This window comes from Anabas testudineus, chromosome 7 (assembly GCF_900324465.2).
Source record: "Anabas testudineus chromosome 7, fAnaTes1.2, whole genome shotgun sequence".
Taxonomy (NCBI): Eukaryota; Metazoa; Chordata; class Actinopteri; order Anabantiformes; family Anabantidae; genus Anabas; species Anabas testudineus.
The window spans coordinates 5,178,238-5,193,631 of NC_046616.1; the positions used below are offsets into that span (position 1 = coordinate 5,178,238).

General features: G+C 38.1%; 1 protein-coding gene across 6 annotated transcripts in view; it reads left to right on the forward strand.

Annotated features, from left to right (window-relative positions):
• The window catches only part of LOC113166996 (solute carrier family 41 member 1-like), a 54,282-nt gene extending 39,200 nt beyond the window's left edge, over window positions 1-15,082 (forward strand). For 3 of the 6 annotated variants that reach the window (XM_026367288.1, XM_026367287.1, XM_026367289.1), the window contains exons 3-11: window positions 2,020-2,127; window positions 3,528-3,599; window positions 4,093-4,237; window positions 4,887-5,033; window positions 6,647-6,791; window positions 7,274-7,353; window positions 10,152-10,286; window positions 10,967-11,115; window positions 11,615-11,788. In XM_026367288.1, coding sequence (XP_026223073.1) covers window positions 2,020-2,127; window positions 3,528-3,599; window positions 4,093-4,237; window positions 4,887-5,033; window positions 6,647-6,791; window positions 7,274-7,353; window positions 10,152-10,286; window positions 10,967-11,115; window positions 11,615-11,788 — 1,155 coding nt within the window. Of the gene's footprint in view, window positions 1-3; window positions 1,864-2,019; window positions 2,128-3,527; window positions 3,600-4,092; window positions 4,238-4,886; window positions 5,034-6,646; window positions 6,792-7,273; window positions 7,354-10,151; window positions 10,287-10,966; window positions 11,116-11,614 lie in introns of those variants that run through there. The other 3 variants (XM_026367286.1, XM_026367290.1, XM_026367291.1) reach the window with 2 other exon arrangements.
• Window positions 15,083-15,394: the final 312 nt, after the last annotated feature.

Consider the following 15,394-nt stretch of genomic DNA (forward strand, 5'->3'; position numbering starts at 1 on the left):
TTTTTGAGTGAGTGATGGACAGAGCTTAACTTCTGAAGGCCATAATGTTACCTGCACTGATTTGTGGTCAGATACATTTCTAGTATTATGGGACTGACCAATCAAAGAATAAGTAAAGAGAAGTATTCATCCGAGCAGGCAGATACTCTTAGTTGGTACCAAAGAAACATTAATCAGTATTGTGGAGAGATGGGTGGACGAATACATAAAGACTACTGTGGATATTTGAATGATGGACAGTAAGGTGAGAGGCAGAGATTTGCTTTACCTGCTACAGGGTGACAAAGATCTCGACTGGCATTGTTTCATATGGACAATTGATTAACATAGTCCTTTTGTGTTTGCCAGTCAGTTTCATATGCCTTCTTTAAGAATGGACAGTGTGATTGATGGTTTAATTGGTAGAACAGAGGCAGAAGTCTGGAATAATTGTACAGATGAAAGGAAGATGGAGTGCAGTGTTTCTTAAAAAGCAGAGATAACTGAATGGACGATTAGTTGGATAGATGGATCTATCTATGGAACAAATGAGACAGACTGATTGATGATGGATGGAAATATTAAAATAAGTACTTTATGTACAGTAGTTGTACTACTTCTGCTTTCCCACTGACACTGTTGTTTATTGTTCAACAGATGGAGCCTTGTGGTACATCCACCTTTCTGAGCTTTCCAAATTAGATTAAGATGTAGGAAAGAGAGGAGATCCTTGGGTTAGAAGTGAACAGTTAATTTAATAAGCTGGAGGAAGAAGGAAAGATGAGATACTGTATCACACAGAATGAACATTGTGCAGTGTAGGAAAATGGAGACAAAAAATCAGTGTCCACAGTGTTTGGAGTATATGCTGATGATGTAATAATGTTATTCATGGTGATTTCAGTAGTTCTATTGATAGTAATGATAACAATGCATTTTCTCCTGAGAAATCCTGAGTAGCAAAGTGTTTTGGCTTCTTGCCCATCTTAGTCTTAGCAGCAGCACTTTTAGGCAGAAGTGGGCCATGCCCCGAGACAGCCTCCCAATACGACAGGCATCAGCTAGATCTACTAGTGCAGATTCTGAAAGGTATGTGCACATGGACACATACAACAGCACTTTACAAGCTCACCTCCACTGGTCACTATGCTTTGAAACTTCCGGGTTTGCATCTGTGTTGCATGTGCGTGTCAGTCTTTCCCCCACTGGCCTGCAGATCCCTGCTCAGGCCATTTACTTAAAATAAAACTCACTTTTCAAGGAAAAGCGAAACCACTGTTTTATTTTATTTTTATAATGTGGTACAGCAAACACATTTATGTGACTGTGAACTACTTCTCTAGTTGGGTCCATTGCAGTGCGCTTTATGTCACATGCTTAATATACATCATGATTTATTTGCCTGTTTCATTAGCACTCTCTCACATGTTTTCGGTCCATGACCTATGTTTTCTGGACAGTATGTGACTTTCCAGTCATTGTTCTGCCAGCAAAAATTTTCTTCTTTCATTTTGCAAATATTACTAAATCATTGCTTCTTTATGTGGTTAGTTTTATCTGCTCCGATTACTCAGATTGACATTGAGATGTTGTCCTTTTTCCTCTATCCTTCCTCCATTTCCGGCCTGCTCCTGTCAGTCCCTCATCTTATGTTTAATTTTCTGCTTTCCTCTCCTGCCTCTGTTCCACATCACTCTGTTCTTGGCAGCTGTGTTCTTTGTTTTATTTGTGCATCTATTTAAAGAACTAAACTGTCTTGGACCTGCCAGCTGGAGTTGTAGTCAGAAAAGGACGGTGCATCTTCTAAACCCGGTGAACCTGTGCGGTATGGCGTGGTGTTAGATGATGCTCAGAGATGTGGAAACGGGAAAAGTAGGCTACTGGGTTGGTCTAGAATATGTGATGTGCTTATTTAACTGCAACAGTTCAGAGGGTTCTTCTGTGGAGGTGGAGATCACACAGATGATTTTTTACTAAAGGAAATGGTGATATGTGTGTGTTTTTGCATTCAATAATAAATTGCCTGTATGTGTGTTTCAGCACTGGCAGGTGTTTAAGGTCATCACAGAGGTGTTCATCCTGGTTCCTGCCTTGGTTGGACTCAAAGGAAACCTGGAGATGACCCTGGCTGCTCGGCTCTCCACCGCTGTAGGTCTTACATTTATTTATTGTGTGAGCTAGTTTTGACAAATAAAACCTTAAATATGGAAGTATATGTCTATGATATTAAAAATTAAAATTAGTTTTCTATTCATCACCAAACATGACAACTTTCTTCCTAGTATTTAAGAACAAGAGTCTGTGTGGTGGAGAAACGGCTTTAACTGTAATGATTTCAAGAAGTAAGAGCAGGCATAGTCATGTGTAATGAACGTGCTAAATTATTCAGAATGATCTTGTTTGGATACTTGAGCCTGTGCAGACGTCACAGCACTTCTGCAGTTTGTTCCAACCCACCTGGATCCAGGTTTTTACCAGGCCTCCAAAAGGTTAGAACGTTTAATCACCCAAATTCATTTCTGAGATCTAGGACATGAATCAGATTTGTAAATCAAACGTTTGGAACAGTAAAATACTTACTGCACGTACTGTAAACATCTTGTAATATCACATTATGTATTGATTGCCTACAGTATATAGAAAGAAAAATAGTAAATATACAGTGGCATGAAAAAGTATGTGAACCTTTTGGTTAGTGCCTAAAATAATAACACAAAAAAAATTCTGATCTTTCATGTATTTATTGAGAACAACCATAAAAACCTCATAGTGTTAGATGAAGAAATATGTGAACCCTTGGAATAATGAGCTCAAAAAGCTAACTTGAGTCAGGTGAAAATTATTTCTGTGGGCTAGACTTATTTCGACTGACAAAAGCCACTCAAACTTTTTGAGTTTGCTCTGCTCAAGAAGAATGCACATATGTGAGTCTCACCAAAAAGAGCTTTCAGGATCGATGATCAAAAATTGATGATTTACGTAAAGCTGGAAACGGTTACAAAGTGATTTCAAAGTCTACAGTTAGGCTGTTTTTGTGATTGTTCTCATAACATACAGACTTGAAAGAAGAGAACTGTTTTAGTTTTTAGTCACAAAATTACAAAAGGTTCACATACTTTTGCTTGCCACTGTATTTTAGCTGAACTAATATGTTAGTTGTGTTAGAACAGCATTTTGCATTTTGACATTGAGCAGAACAACTCTCATTAATACCTACAGATATAAAATAGTTTTAATTTTGAGACTGCAGAGCAGTAACATTGAGCTAAAGTTCAAACTCAAATGCCATACTTGCCAAGTCTGGTGGTACTTTGACTGTGCCCTATAATTACTCAGTGTGTACTCTATAATTACAAAGTACTGTGTAATTCATAACCACATCCCTCCTAAATCCCCTGATATTGTATCATCTTGTTCGTTTGCTTATCTACTTTTAGGATTACTTTTTATTTGAGCTGTAATATTCCATACCAACATTTAATTGTAACCAAAGTTTTCTACTTCATTTGGTCGTGTGTGTGTGATGTGGATGATAATTTTTTTTCCAGGCCAACACAGGCCAAATGGACGACCCTAATAAACAATGGACCATGGTGTGCAGCAACCTGGCACTAATACAGGTAGGTTATTCTGTTCACATACTTAAACTGTTTTCAATTTAAATGACCACTTTCTGTGTAATTTCTCTGATCTATTTATTCATCAGTGCTTGATGTCGTAAGTAGTTTCTCAGCTATACTGAAAAACTGCCCAAATAAAATGTGAGTCGCAAGAAATCTACACGTCCAAAGGATTTTCTAATGACATCTTTATTTACTTTCATTAGTAATATAATCTTTGTACTAGGACAATTGAACAATCAATGCAAACATTGCATATGAATAGACTAATAAATACAATTGTGAACTATATGAAAAGTATAAAAATATTGAAACCAAATAAAATGTGCAGTTGCACCATTGACACTCATGCATTAAAGAGAAATGCACTGTCCACTGTAGTCACCACCATACATGAAAGGGAAAATTCCAAACCACTCACTGATAAACTATCAGAAAAGGATCCATTTGTCACATGTATGAGTCATGATATGTCTCCTTTAATTTTCTGCAGGTTCAGGCCACAGTGGTGGGCTTCCTTGCAGCGGTGGCCGCCGTGTGTTTAGGGGCGATTTCTAGAGGAGGCGTTGAACTGGACCAGGCAGCTGTCCTTTGTGCCAGCAGCATCACCACTGCCTTCGTAGCTGCCCTCTCTTTAGGTTAGTAACCGTTCATTCACGAGTTCTTCCACTTTGTAACATAACACTTTGTTTTTCTGCAAAGTAACTCTTAGTGATCACCAAAAAAGAAACTGTGTGTAATCAAACATAACTTGAAATCACACACACACACTGTCCATCACTTGTACTCACTTTATTCAGGAAAGGCTTCAGATAGAAATGATTAATATGAAGATATTTAATGTCACAGACATCAGCTAAATCAGCTATAACATGTAGTTCTCATCAAAATGGAGGATGCAGTTTCAATTTTAACTTATTTCCATATCACCACTTCCTCACATGTATTTATATGATCAATAATTTATCCTCAGCATAGATGTGCTAAATGAGTCTCATGTCTTTCCTGTCTCTAAGCCATGTTTTGCTTAGTGTGTTGAAAACCTTTAATTTTTAATAAGAACAATCATCACTTTCTGAACAGTTCCATCAGCATCATGGTTATTTTACCGTAGCTCTGATGAAAGCTTTCTCCCACACTACCCACACATCGTCTATTTTTCTTTCCATATATCAACGCAATGATTTTTTTCTTAGTGACTGTTTTCACTTTGCACACTAACTTAGTTCTCTCCTCCTTCTTTCTGCTGTCACTCTTCACTCTTCTTTGGTCCACTCCCTGCCACAGGCCTGGTGATGATTGGAGTCATCATCGGCTCCAGGAAGGTGGGGATAAACCCTGACAACGTGGCCACCCCCATTGCTGCCAGTCTAGGGGATTTGATCACCCTGTCCCTGCTGGCCGGAGTCAGCAGCACGCTCTATGAGTACATAGGTAAGTAGAGTGATGGGGAAACGATCAAGACCTTAGTTTTGAAATTTGCATTCTTGGGGTTACTATATTATTTTTTCTTACAAAAAGAGATGTTTGGAATCAAGAGGAAGAGAAATAAGTCGAACACTACTTGCTGATGAACAGAACACAAGATGGCAGCAAAGTCAGGTTTATTTTCCTGCACTTCATCCTGATAGTCGTGCCCATGAGAACACTGAAACAAGTTTTACTTGCTAGAAGCTTTTGTCAGCATGCTGTAATCAGCCCTGTTATCTGAAAATGTAATGAAACATGTTTCTGAAGACACGCTTCAGCCTTTCAGATTAATCACATTACGTGGTTCTCTTCCACAGTTTGTTTGTCTCCTCTCACCAGAGAAGCTCTGTATGGGGACATCTAAATAGGGAATTTTACACTAAAAAGACTGATAGAAGACACTTTTAGCATACCCAGCATCATACTAGCTGTTTAACCTCTACTGGTTCTACTGTAAGGCCTTTAAAAAAAGTATCTAAACATGAATTAAGAAAATGAGGAATGCTTACACTATTGAAGAAACCTCTTCCAGTGTTCATAAGTGCAACTGACTGTAAAATGCATCAAACATATTTGAAACAAATGGTATCATTATGAAACGCATACTGTACACAGATCAGGATAAATACAGCCTCAGCTGGATCCAAACACTCCGAACTATTAAGGTTTCACAATTGCAGCATTTATTGCAAAGCTTGTGTTACGTTGCACTTTTATTTGTGTAGTCCCAAATCACAACAGAAGTCATCTCAAAGCACTTCATAGTGTTTAAGGTTTAAGACCTTAAGCAGAACCAGGCTTAGGGTGGGCGGCCATCTGCCTCCACCAGTTGGGGTGAGTGGAAAGGAACAGCAAGGAATAAAACAAGAACAACAAGAAGCAGCAAAAACACTGGACAGGTTGGTAGAACCAGTAACAGGACTCTGGAGATATACAGCTCCAAGGTCGAGCATAGCTGCAGAGAGGGAGATTGATTATTAAGTGTGAGGAGAAGAATTTTAAATTGTACTCTGGATTTTATAGGGAGCCAAGTAGAAGAAATAGGATCTCTCTCCAGACCCTTTTAAGAAGTTATTGGGACATCCTATCAGTAGTGAATTACAATAGTCTGGAAGTAGCAAATGCATAGTTTTCAACATCACTTTGAGACAGCATGCTCCTAATTTTACCAATATTCCTCAGGTGGAAGGAGGCAGTTCTATAAATTTCTTTTATGTATGATCTGTGTTTTGCCAAATGAGAACTGGATCCAAACTAAAAAGAGAAGTATGATGAGACATTTTTGTGATTTTGGCCTGAATATTAAATGTCCTGTTCACTGAAGCGGTGAGAGCTAACTGCTCCATGTCCCGTGGCTGCGTCACATTTCAGGGAGAAATGATAAAGGTTTGGATCAAATCCAGTTCTGTCTCTCCTGAACTTACAAAGCTAATTATAGCTGCTGGCAGGCAGCCACACTGATATGCTCCCACCTAGTCCATCAGTCTGTCTCTATTGTGTCCTCTTCTTGTACTTCTGCTGTAGTGTCACTAGTACAGTAGTGGATTTCTACACCCTTTCACCTCTTTGTTCTACAGATATATGGTACCTGTCCCCGCTGGTGTGTCTGGTCTTCCTGGCTCTGATACCAGTCTGGGTGGTAGTGGCCCGTCAGAGCCCTCAGATCAAGGAGGTTCTCCGCTCAGGATGGCAGCCTGTTATAATAGCAATGTCTATTAGCAGGTATGTACAGTTTAAGATTTGAACATAACCAAAAAGTGAGACATAGGATGAGTGCTGCAGGAAAAAGCATTTAGTAGAAAACAATCTATATGTTGTCTTAAAGTAGTGTACAGTGCTGCCCTGAGAACTTGATTGTTAGAAAATATTCTTAAACAAAAGGACAAGTCGCAGCGTGTTAACTGCTGTATAATCCCTCTTTGATTCACAAAGAAAAAAGTTCTTTCCTGGCCTGTGTCAGGAACACTACGCTAACACTACTTGGCACACAGTTTTCATTTGTGCAGTGGCTGATTGTCATAGTATTACGTGCAGTTAAAAGGACAACACATGACTAAATATGGATTGATTTAAGAAATCCAGGTAGTGAGATGTTCAGTGAGGAAAAATATCAGCTCTCTGAAATGTTGTTAAATATTAACAGGATTTATTTGGAAACCTGACAGTGAGTGCATGTGGTTCTGATTCTGTGTTTGTATTTCCAGTTTTGGAGGCCTTATACTGGACAAGACAGTGAGTGATCCAAACTTCGAGGGAATGGCCGTCTTTACACCCGTCATCAATGGTAAGCTGTCTGAACTTTAAAGCTAAGCTATGCTACAAAGAGCACATAAGCATGCTCCCTGTGTAAAGGCAGTGAGCAGAAACAGACGGTGGCAGCAAATATAAAAAAGCGAGGTATAAGATTATTCACATCAGTCAGACCCTGTCTCAGGAGTTTTATAGTTACATTTGAGTGATTCTTGTGCTGTATGAATCCAAGCAGCATACTAAACGCTGAGTTAGCAGTGTAGTTCAACTTTCAGAGGAAAGTTGACTGAGATTTAGTGTTCTGCCTTTTTATACATATTTCATCCCTTTCAGATAACCACTGGCAGCTTTTGTCCCCCCTCCCGTTCTCTTTTGCTTTAAAGGGTCTTAAAGTGTCCTAAGCAGAACTAAATTATTTGACTCAAGTATAACTAATTTTACTACGGGAATATTGTACTCAACTAAAAGTAAAATGACTTGTTTACAAACTAATCAAAGTAAAAAGTAACTTATTTAGAACTTGGTTCGAGTAAATGCTCGAATCCCATAAAATGACCTAATTTAGAAGATTATAGAGAATTTCTGCACCATAATTTTACTTTTAATATATTATGTTGATTTGGTTTTACTTACATTAATCATGGATTCAAATTGATTTAAGGACTTGAAACATAGGGATGATAAAAAGCAAGGCAAGAGTTGAGATAGAAAGCATCATGTTTCTATCATGCTTATCGACGATAGTGTGGATGTTAAACAGACTCTATAGGTTTATAATCCACGGAGGCTTTTTCTTTTTAATCTGTGATGGAGATTATTTAAGCTGTAGTTAAGTAAATATTTCAAAACTGAAAGGTTAGTTACTTCTAATACAGGATAGCAGTAGCTTATTCTTAAATACAAGCAGCTGCATAACAATTCAAAATAAAATTATTATTCATTAATTATTAATATTTAAACAGGAGCTCTCTAATCAAAAATAGGTCAAGTGAAATACAAATTCAAACCAATTCCCTATCCTAAGAGATATCTTAGGTCAATACCACAAAAGTTATTAGTTGAAGCCACAGAAAAAAGGCTAATGATTAGAATGGTCCTTCCTCCCTATTGGTTTTGAACCACCATTGTGAAATGAACTGAAACCAGTGGTTGTCTAGAAATTGAGAAACCAGTCTAAAATAATATAGGAATGCATGGGAACGTGTTTGGCTCTCTATATAATTCACAGTTAATGGGCTAAAACCTGCAGAGCTGCCAAGATGTCCTGTAAATGAAGCCTTAAAACTGCTGCAATATCTCAGATGCACCAAAGCCAACATCTGGGAGGTTACTAGACAAAGTAATATTTCATATAGTGTTCATTAAAAGTAATAAATTACAATTTCACTAAGGGAGTAACTTATTGTAGAAGGCAGTTGGAGGGAGCAGAGGAAATAATCAAGAACAGAGGGGAAAGCATGGGGAGAGAAAACAGAGTTTTTCATTGTGTACTGGTTTTGTAAACTGACCCATGTGCTCAGTTTAATTTAACTGCGTGCAGCTCTTTTCTCCATGAGAAAATTCTAATTAACTGTGGAAATCTGAGGAAAACTGTCTCTGAAGGTTTCTGCTATATACACAGAAAACAGATTTTCACCTAATAAGTTGGGTTAAATTGATGTAGTGAAGTGTAAGCAAAAAAGCAGCCTTCAGAATAAGTGGTTTGGCTGTGAGGTGATGCATTGAAGGAACCACTGAGTATGAGAGAGAAGTCGATATAAACCACTAATGGTACACACCCAGTGTCCTGGCACAGCTGACAGGGCCTTTAATAAGCATCGACTCTCACCGTTTCTCATTTCGTCTCTGCCCATCTTCCCTCCATTTCTCTATCTCCCTCTGCGCCTTTCTCTTTAAACCACTATCTACTCAATTCTAAATTCACCAATCTGGTTTGAATTTCCCATTTTCCCCTCTCTGGCTTGCATATAAATCAGTATACCGTTTCCTCAAGCCTTTTCCATCTCACGAAAGAACATCTGTGCTGTTTTCTGGTGGTAAATAACCTGGTGAGGTGTTTGCTGTCACTGAATTAGGAGCAGACAACCTTGTCTGGAAGCAGTCTTGCCTAAAGGATACTTGGCTATGAAAGAAAAAAAGACTCAGTACATAGCAGAATTAAGGAATAAAGTCTTATATTGTGTATCTGTTCAACCTTGATGAGCCTATTTTGTTGCTTTGAAGCATGAAACATCTGGGAAAGATTTTAACAAGTGAAAATGACAGATTATCTTAGCATTAAGTCGGCCAGAAGCAAGTTATCTACCAGAATTTGAGAAAAGGCACATAATGGCTTTTGCACAGCTAGGATCATATTTCACTGTCGGAACCAAACAGCTGCTTGCGGTCGAGTTTCTTTCCATATGTACGTGTTCCCACTCGTGTCTTTTAGCGGTATCGAGTGGAGCTTTTGTTTGTATTCAACTCTTTCATTTTTTCCCCACTTAGTGTGACTGCATAGGCCAGATTTTAGCTTTGCTGTTGCCTCTGTGGCTAACTGAGATGGACCATGCTCTCTGTAAATCCAGGGTGGATTGCGGCTGAGCCAAGCTTGTGTCATTACTTGGCTTAATTTGTGTGCAAGTGATGAAAGCGGATACCGAGTCTAAAGATGTGTTTAATGTCCCTTGTGGAAAAGAACTTTCAGTTGATTATGAAGATGCAGAATAATAAATGGGAAGTCTCTGGTTGTGGCTTTTTTGAACAGACAATAAATCTGTTTTTTGTTTTAGCAGAGATGTATTATTTATATACTACTAGGTCTGTCCTATGTCTTTCCTTTCCCTCGTGCAGGGGTGGGTGGTAACCTGGTGGCCATCCAGGCCAGCCGGATTTCAACATACCTGCACTTTTGGAGCATCCCAGGGGTGCTGCCCTACAAGATGAGGCAGCACTGGCCCAATCCCTGCGTCACCTTCTTTTCCTCAGGTAACACTGGATGCAAACATAAAATCAAAATGAGTGATGGCTCAGTAAAACTTGCATGTAAGGCAATTTGAATTTCTAAAGAGCAGATGTTTAAAAAAAAAAAAATGCAAACAGCTGAAATGTGACTTTCCAGTGAAAATCAATTCATCTCCAAAAAATAATTTGTTCCTGCCACATCATGTATTTATAGCCCACACACACTCTTTAAAGCTGCTCTCATCAATATTTTTAAATTAAAGAGCTGGTATGATGGGAAAAGATTTTCTTTAGGGTAGAATAAGGTGATGGCTGATGCTCTGCTCTGTCTCCGCTGTGTTTAAGTTGAATTAAAATTTGAATCTCCCGCTTGTGGAGCGAGTGATGTTGAAACTGCTCCTGCTGTGTTTTCAGCCCACCACTACTGCTACGCTGACTGTACTAAACAGTACAAAGAATACAGTGTCTGGAGCAGACTTGCAGCTGGATGAAGAACAAAGCAGGATGTTAAAAGTGTGTTTTAAACACTAACCATCTAACAACCTTTTGAAACAAGCAGTTTGTGTTACTCAGCTGAACGAAGTTGAAGTTACAGCTGTGCAGCAGCTTCTTTCTCTTCACATCCTTTACAGATTACCACATGACTCCTGTTACTCCATTTATGTCTGAACTGAATCAAAACCTCCTGTACCTGTGTCTTCCAGGGGTGAACTCCAAGTCGGCGCGTGTGCTGCTGATGCTGGTTATCCCCGGTCACCTGGTCTTCCTCTACGCCATCTCTCTGCTGCAAGGAGAGGAGGCACCTATCAGTATAGCCTTCACTATCTGCTACTTGTGTGCTGCTCTGCTACAGGTACACTGCTACAATTCCATAAGCACAGCTGTACAAACTTTGTCAAACAAAGAAGAACAGTCAAACAAGACAAAAATAAAGCTTCAAAACTAAAATATAATAAATTTAGTCAGTCAGTAGTCGCATTAGAAGACCCAGTCAGTTATGTGTCAGAGCAGCACTGTCTTATGAAAGAAGACTAAGTTCCTCTTTAAGTCATTCAGATTAAGTTGCTTTAATTCTTTATCCCTCTGTGATGAAATGCATTTTATCTGTTCATGACACACACGATCGTCTGGACCACTTTGTTATTTAGGTCATACCAAAGAAAAATATTTTAACTAAAAGAAAATTAAAAAAAAAGATTCTCCTAAGTTAACTAAAAACAAATCTCTTCATACAACAGTTTGTTGCATTATTTTGACTAAAGCTTTAAAATCATATTTTTGTTCATTTCCATTATGGTCTCTCTTTTGTTTCCAGCCCTAATAACAGCCTCTATTCCTCTGTCTCTCTCTAGGTGGCTATCCTCCTTTACGTTGCTGACCTCATAGTCCGTTTGATGTGGAGGAGGAGTCTGGACCCTGACAACTTCTCCATCCCCTACCTAACTGCTCTAGGGGACCTGCTGGGCACCGGCTTCCTGGCTCTCTGTTTCCGCTGTGTCTTACTAGTTCACAGCCTGAGTCTATGAATCGTTCCCCTTTACCCCTAAAATCTTAACCAGTCACTGTCTTGTTGCACCAACTTTGTTACATTTACACAGAGATGCTTTTGCTTCGTCTATCACTGTGCCAGTTCATACTAAGGAACTTGTCTTGGTCACAAATTCAGAAGTGTACATGGGACAGCACAGGTGGCACACACCAATTCATAATCATCCATCATTAAAGTGAAGGAAATATCCCACCCTCACCTGGATCTAATTTTGTCATTACTAAAGGTAGTAAGAGGTTTTTGTACTCTGTCCTTTAGAACATCTACTTGCAGTACATTAAAGTCAAAGTCATTCCTCTTTCTCAGTTTTTCACCACTTTAAGTAGGTTTAGTGGCTCTGATTATCTCATCTTACAGCTCCTCTCTGGAGACGGAATATATAGCAACTATACATCACATTAACTGTTCTGTTTGTGGAGATTTGAACAAAAAGACTTTAAATACTTGAAGCAGTCTGTTTGGGCTTGTACTATGCATCTTTACTTTATTTAGAATTAATTGGACATATGAAGCTGTGTAAGGTTGCTCGGTTATTCCCAACAAGTGGAATAAAAGAATCCACTGAACGCTATTGTTTAAGTAACTCTTTGGCATTTTGGGAAATACACTAATGTATTTTCTTATGATTGATCTGAGGGGCAATACCAGTAATGTCTATACCCTAAACATGAAGTTGCATCCAGTTTTCAGCTAATGTAGCTTAGCGCAAAGACTAGAGACACTTAGGCAGTTTCTGTCCAAAGAAATTTCCTTATTCCTTACAAAAAATATATAAAGAGAGAAAGCACTTTTGTACTCGGTTATATGCTAAATTAGTTTTGGCCAGAAAGTGTTTTTTTCCGTGGCTTATAATAAACAAGATATCTGTAATTACCAAGTTTTAGGGTGAAGGCTTTTTGCTTCGATTGGTTGATTCATTCTGTTTCCAGTCTTAATGCTAACATAGGGTTAACCATTTGATGGCTGAATGTACTTGAGGACCGGTTTTCCCATCTAACATTGTAAAAGAAAGTTAATAGTCCTATATCCTAGAATGTCAAAGTTTTGCTTTAATATTTTTTGAAATAGGATCTGTGCAGTGTATAAATCACTTGGTAACGCTGCTGGAATAGTCATGTGCACAGGATCACTGTAACCACTGATAGTTGATCCTTCTTGCACATTCCTCCTACTGTGGAGAAGTCAGTCAAGACAGACTAAAGAAATGCCTCAACTCTGGCTGAAAACCTCAACGATCCATCACAAAAAAGCACTCTGAATGTCTAATATGCAGATGATGCATTGCTTTTCATTGCACACAGTAAAGTAGATAGTGTCAAAATGGCACATCAAACAAACTAACTATAAGCAAATGATTTAAAATTCTAACAGATTGTTCAAAGGCCCAGTTGCCCTGTATAATGTCCATACCTCTTATTTCTATATTGAATGTCAGTTTTCAGAATATTTGCAATACTGTATTTATTTTGAATGTTGTGCTGCTACTCAAGACAAATAGAGACTTAATGCAAATGTTTTCCATCAAATCGGTTGAAGTTTGTGGTTCAAATTACTTGACAGAAAAAGTCCCTTTAACGGAGGGTTTACTAAGCCTTACAATTCATGAACATGTTGTCAGAACCATGAAACCTCATCATTACAGCAGTGAATGCATATACTGTAGATCCTCACATTACAAGTAAACTAGTTTTCAGTGACAGTAAACTGGCCGGTTTTGGCTCATTTCATCCTCTTTAACTCCAGATCTGCTCTCTTTGCTCTTATTTTTTCGATAGTGTTTTTTATTTATTTATTTATTTTTTTTAAACATTAAAAGTTGAAAATCCCTGAAGTCAACATTTATGCTCAAGTAGAGGTCATTTCAACTTACAAAGACATATTTTAATAGATCATCTCAGGCAAATCTTCATATTTTCGTCCAATTACAGGTTTCTGTTATATGTTGTGTAATACTTTAGTATTAGTAAAAACACAGTATTTAGGATACAGAGTTTGTCGTGTACACTGCCATTCCCTCAGTCCTTGCTATCATACGTGCATTTCTGCGTCGTCCGAGACAATATTTCAATTTAACATATCAATGCCTGTAACTGCACTCAGTGAAGCACTTAGAACTTTGTTGCTGTTTGCTGTTACTAGTTGTACTTTTTAGAAACTTCTAATCACTGAAATCTGAGGCATTTCTTAGAACAAGCCGTCTTGTCAATGACTGAAATTTGATGTGAGGTATTTCAGTGTCAGTAGTGCTAAAAGCTGTTCCACAGTACTTTTTACAGTCAAAAGTCATGAAATATAGATATTTGTATCACACTTTACATCACTATAACTGTATGAGATCAGTGTGTTAACTGTGATTCTAAAGAATTAGACCACATTGTACCAGCTGGCTGACTTTGTTGGCTCCCTTCTGATGTTTGTCCCAGTTACCTATATTGTGACCAGTTATTCATTACTTGGTAAATATGTTTATTTTAAGTGTTAGTTTATGGCTAGATGAGAATATTCATTTAAAGTCCCGCTGACAATTCTCCAATGTTGGAACTAACTTGAGGTTCTCTGCTTATTAAATCTGTGTGTAGTTACCAGGTGGTAATTAGCTTAGCATAGAGTGGAAGGACAACAAAACGGCTAACATGGCTCTGTTTAACTTAAACGGGTGTAGTTTTACAGGGTGTTTGTGTTCTTATACACATTTAACAAAACAGTTGTACATTTTTTATAAATAATGAGCTGCAACTTTAAAACTTTGGACAGAGCAAGGCTAATTGTGTAGCTAGCCACTATGCTATGCTAACCACCTGATAGCTACAGCTTCATGTTTAGCAGACATTTAGTTCCTGTAGTTTTGAATTCTTCCTACATCAAAAGAAGGTGGTTTATTATCCAGCCCTATGAGTAAGATGCAAAATTGTATTTTTATTTTAATAGTAGTGGCCTTGAAAACAAAGTTAATGTCACCTGTGTCCTAACTAAAGTGTCACGTACAACATCAGTGTCAAAGCGTTACTGATGTCATTGTTGCAATGATCCTATTTCTCCTTTCAGTAGAAAACTGTACTTCTGGATTGACACTGCCGCATATTTAGGACCTTAAAAAAAAAAAAAACACACATTCTGCTAATGTTGCTGTGTTCACTGTCACCTGAGCTTCCACACCTACAGTCTGTCATGTCTTATATGTGCACAAAGATGAAGTGTGCAGTTGAAACTGTGACAAATGTCTGGTGAGTGTTTGTGTTTCTGCAGCTATGAACAGTTATATTTTAATAAAAAGCAGCAGTAATTTAATAAGTTCATGTTACTTTGGCAAAATCCTCCAGAAGATTAAAGACTAAGAGATTAAGTTAATGGCACTGATCAGGTTTACATACAGATGTAGCACAGTGGAGCCAAAAAAGAGCAAGTCACACCACTACACTAGGTAGAGTGTCACAAAATATATGACTGTCGTATTTTATCTACTGTATAAACAGCTTAACCACTAACAGACATCAGAAGTTGAAAACCTTTTGGTGATTAATACAAATGCATATTTCATACAGTACCTAAACAAGTTATTTACATTTTAATACAAAAAGTTAGA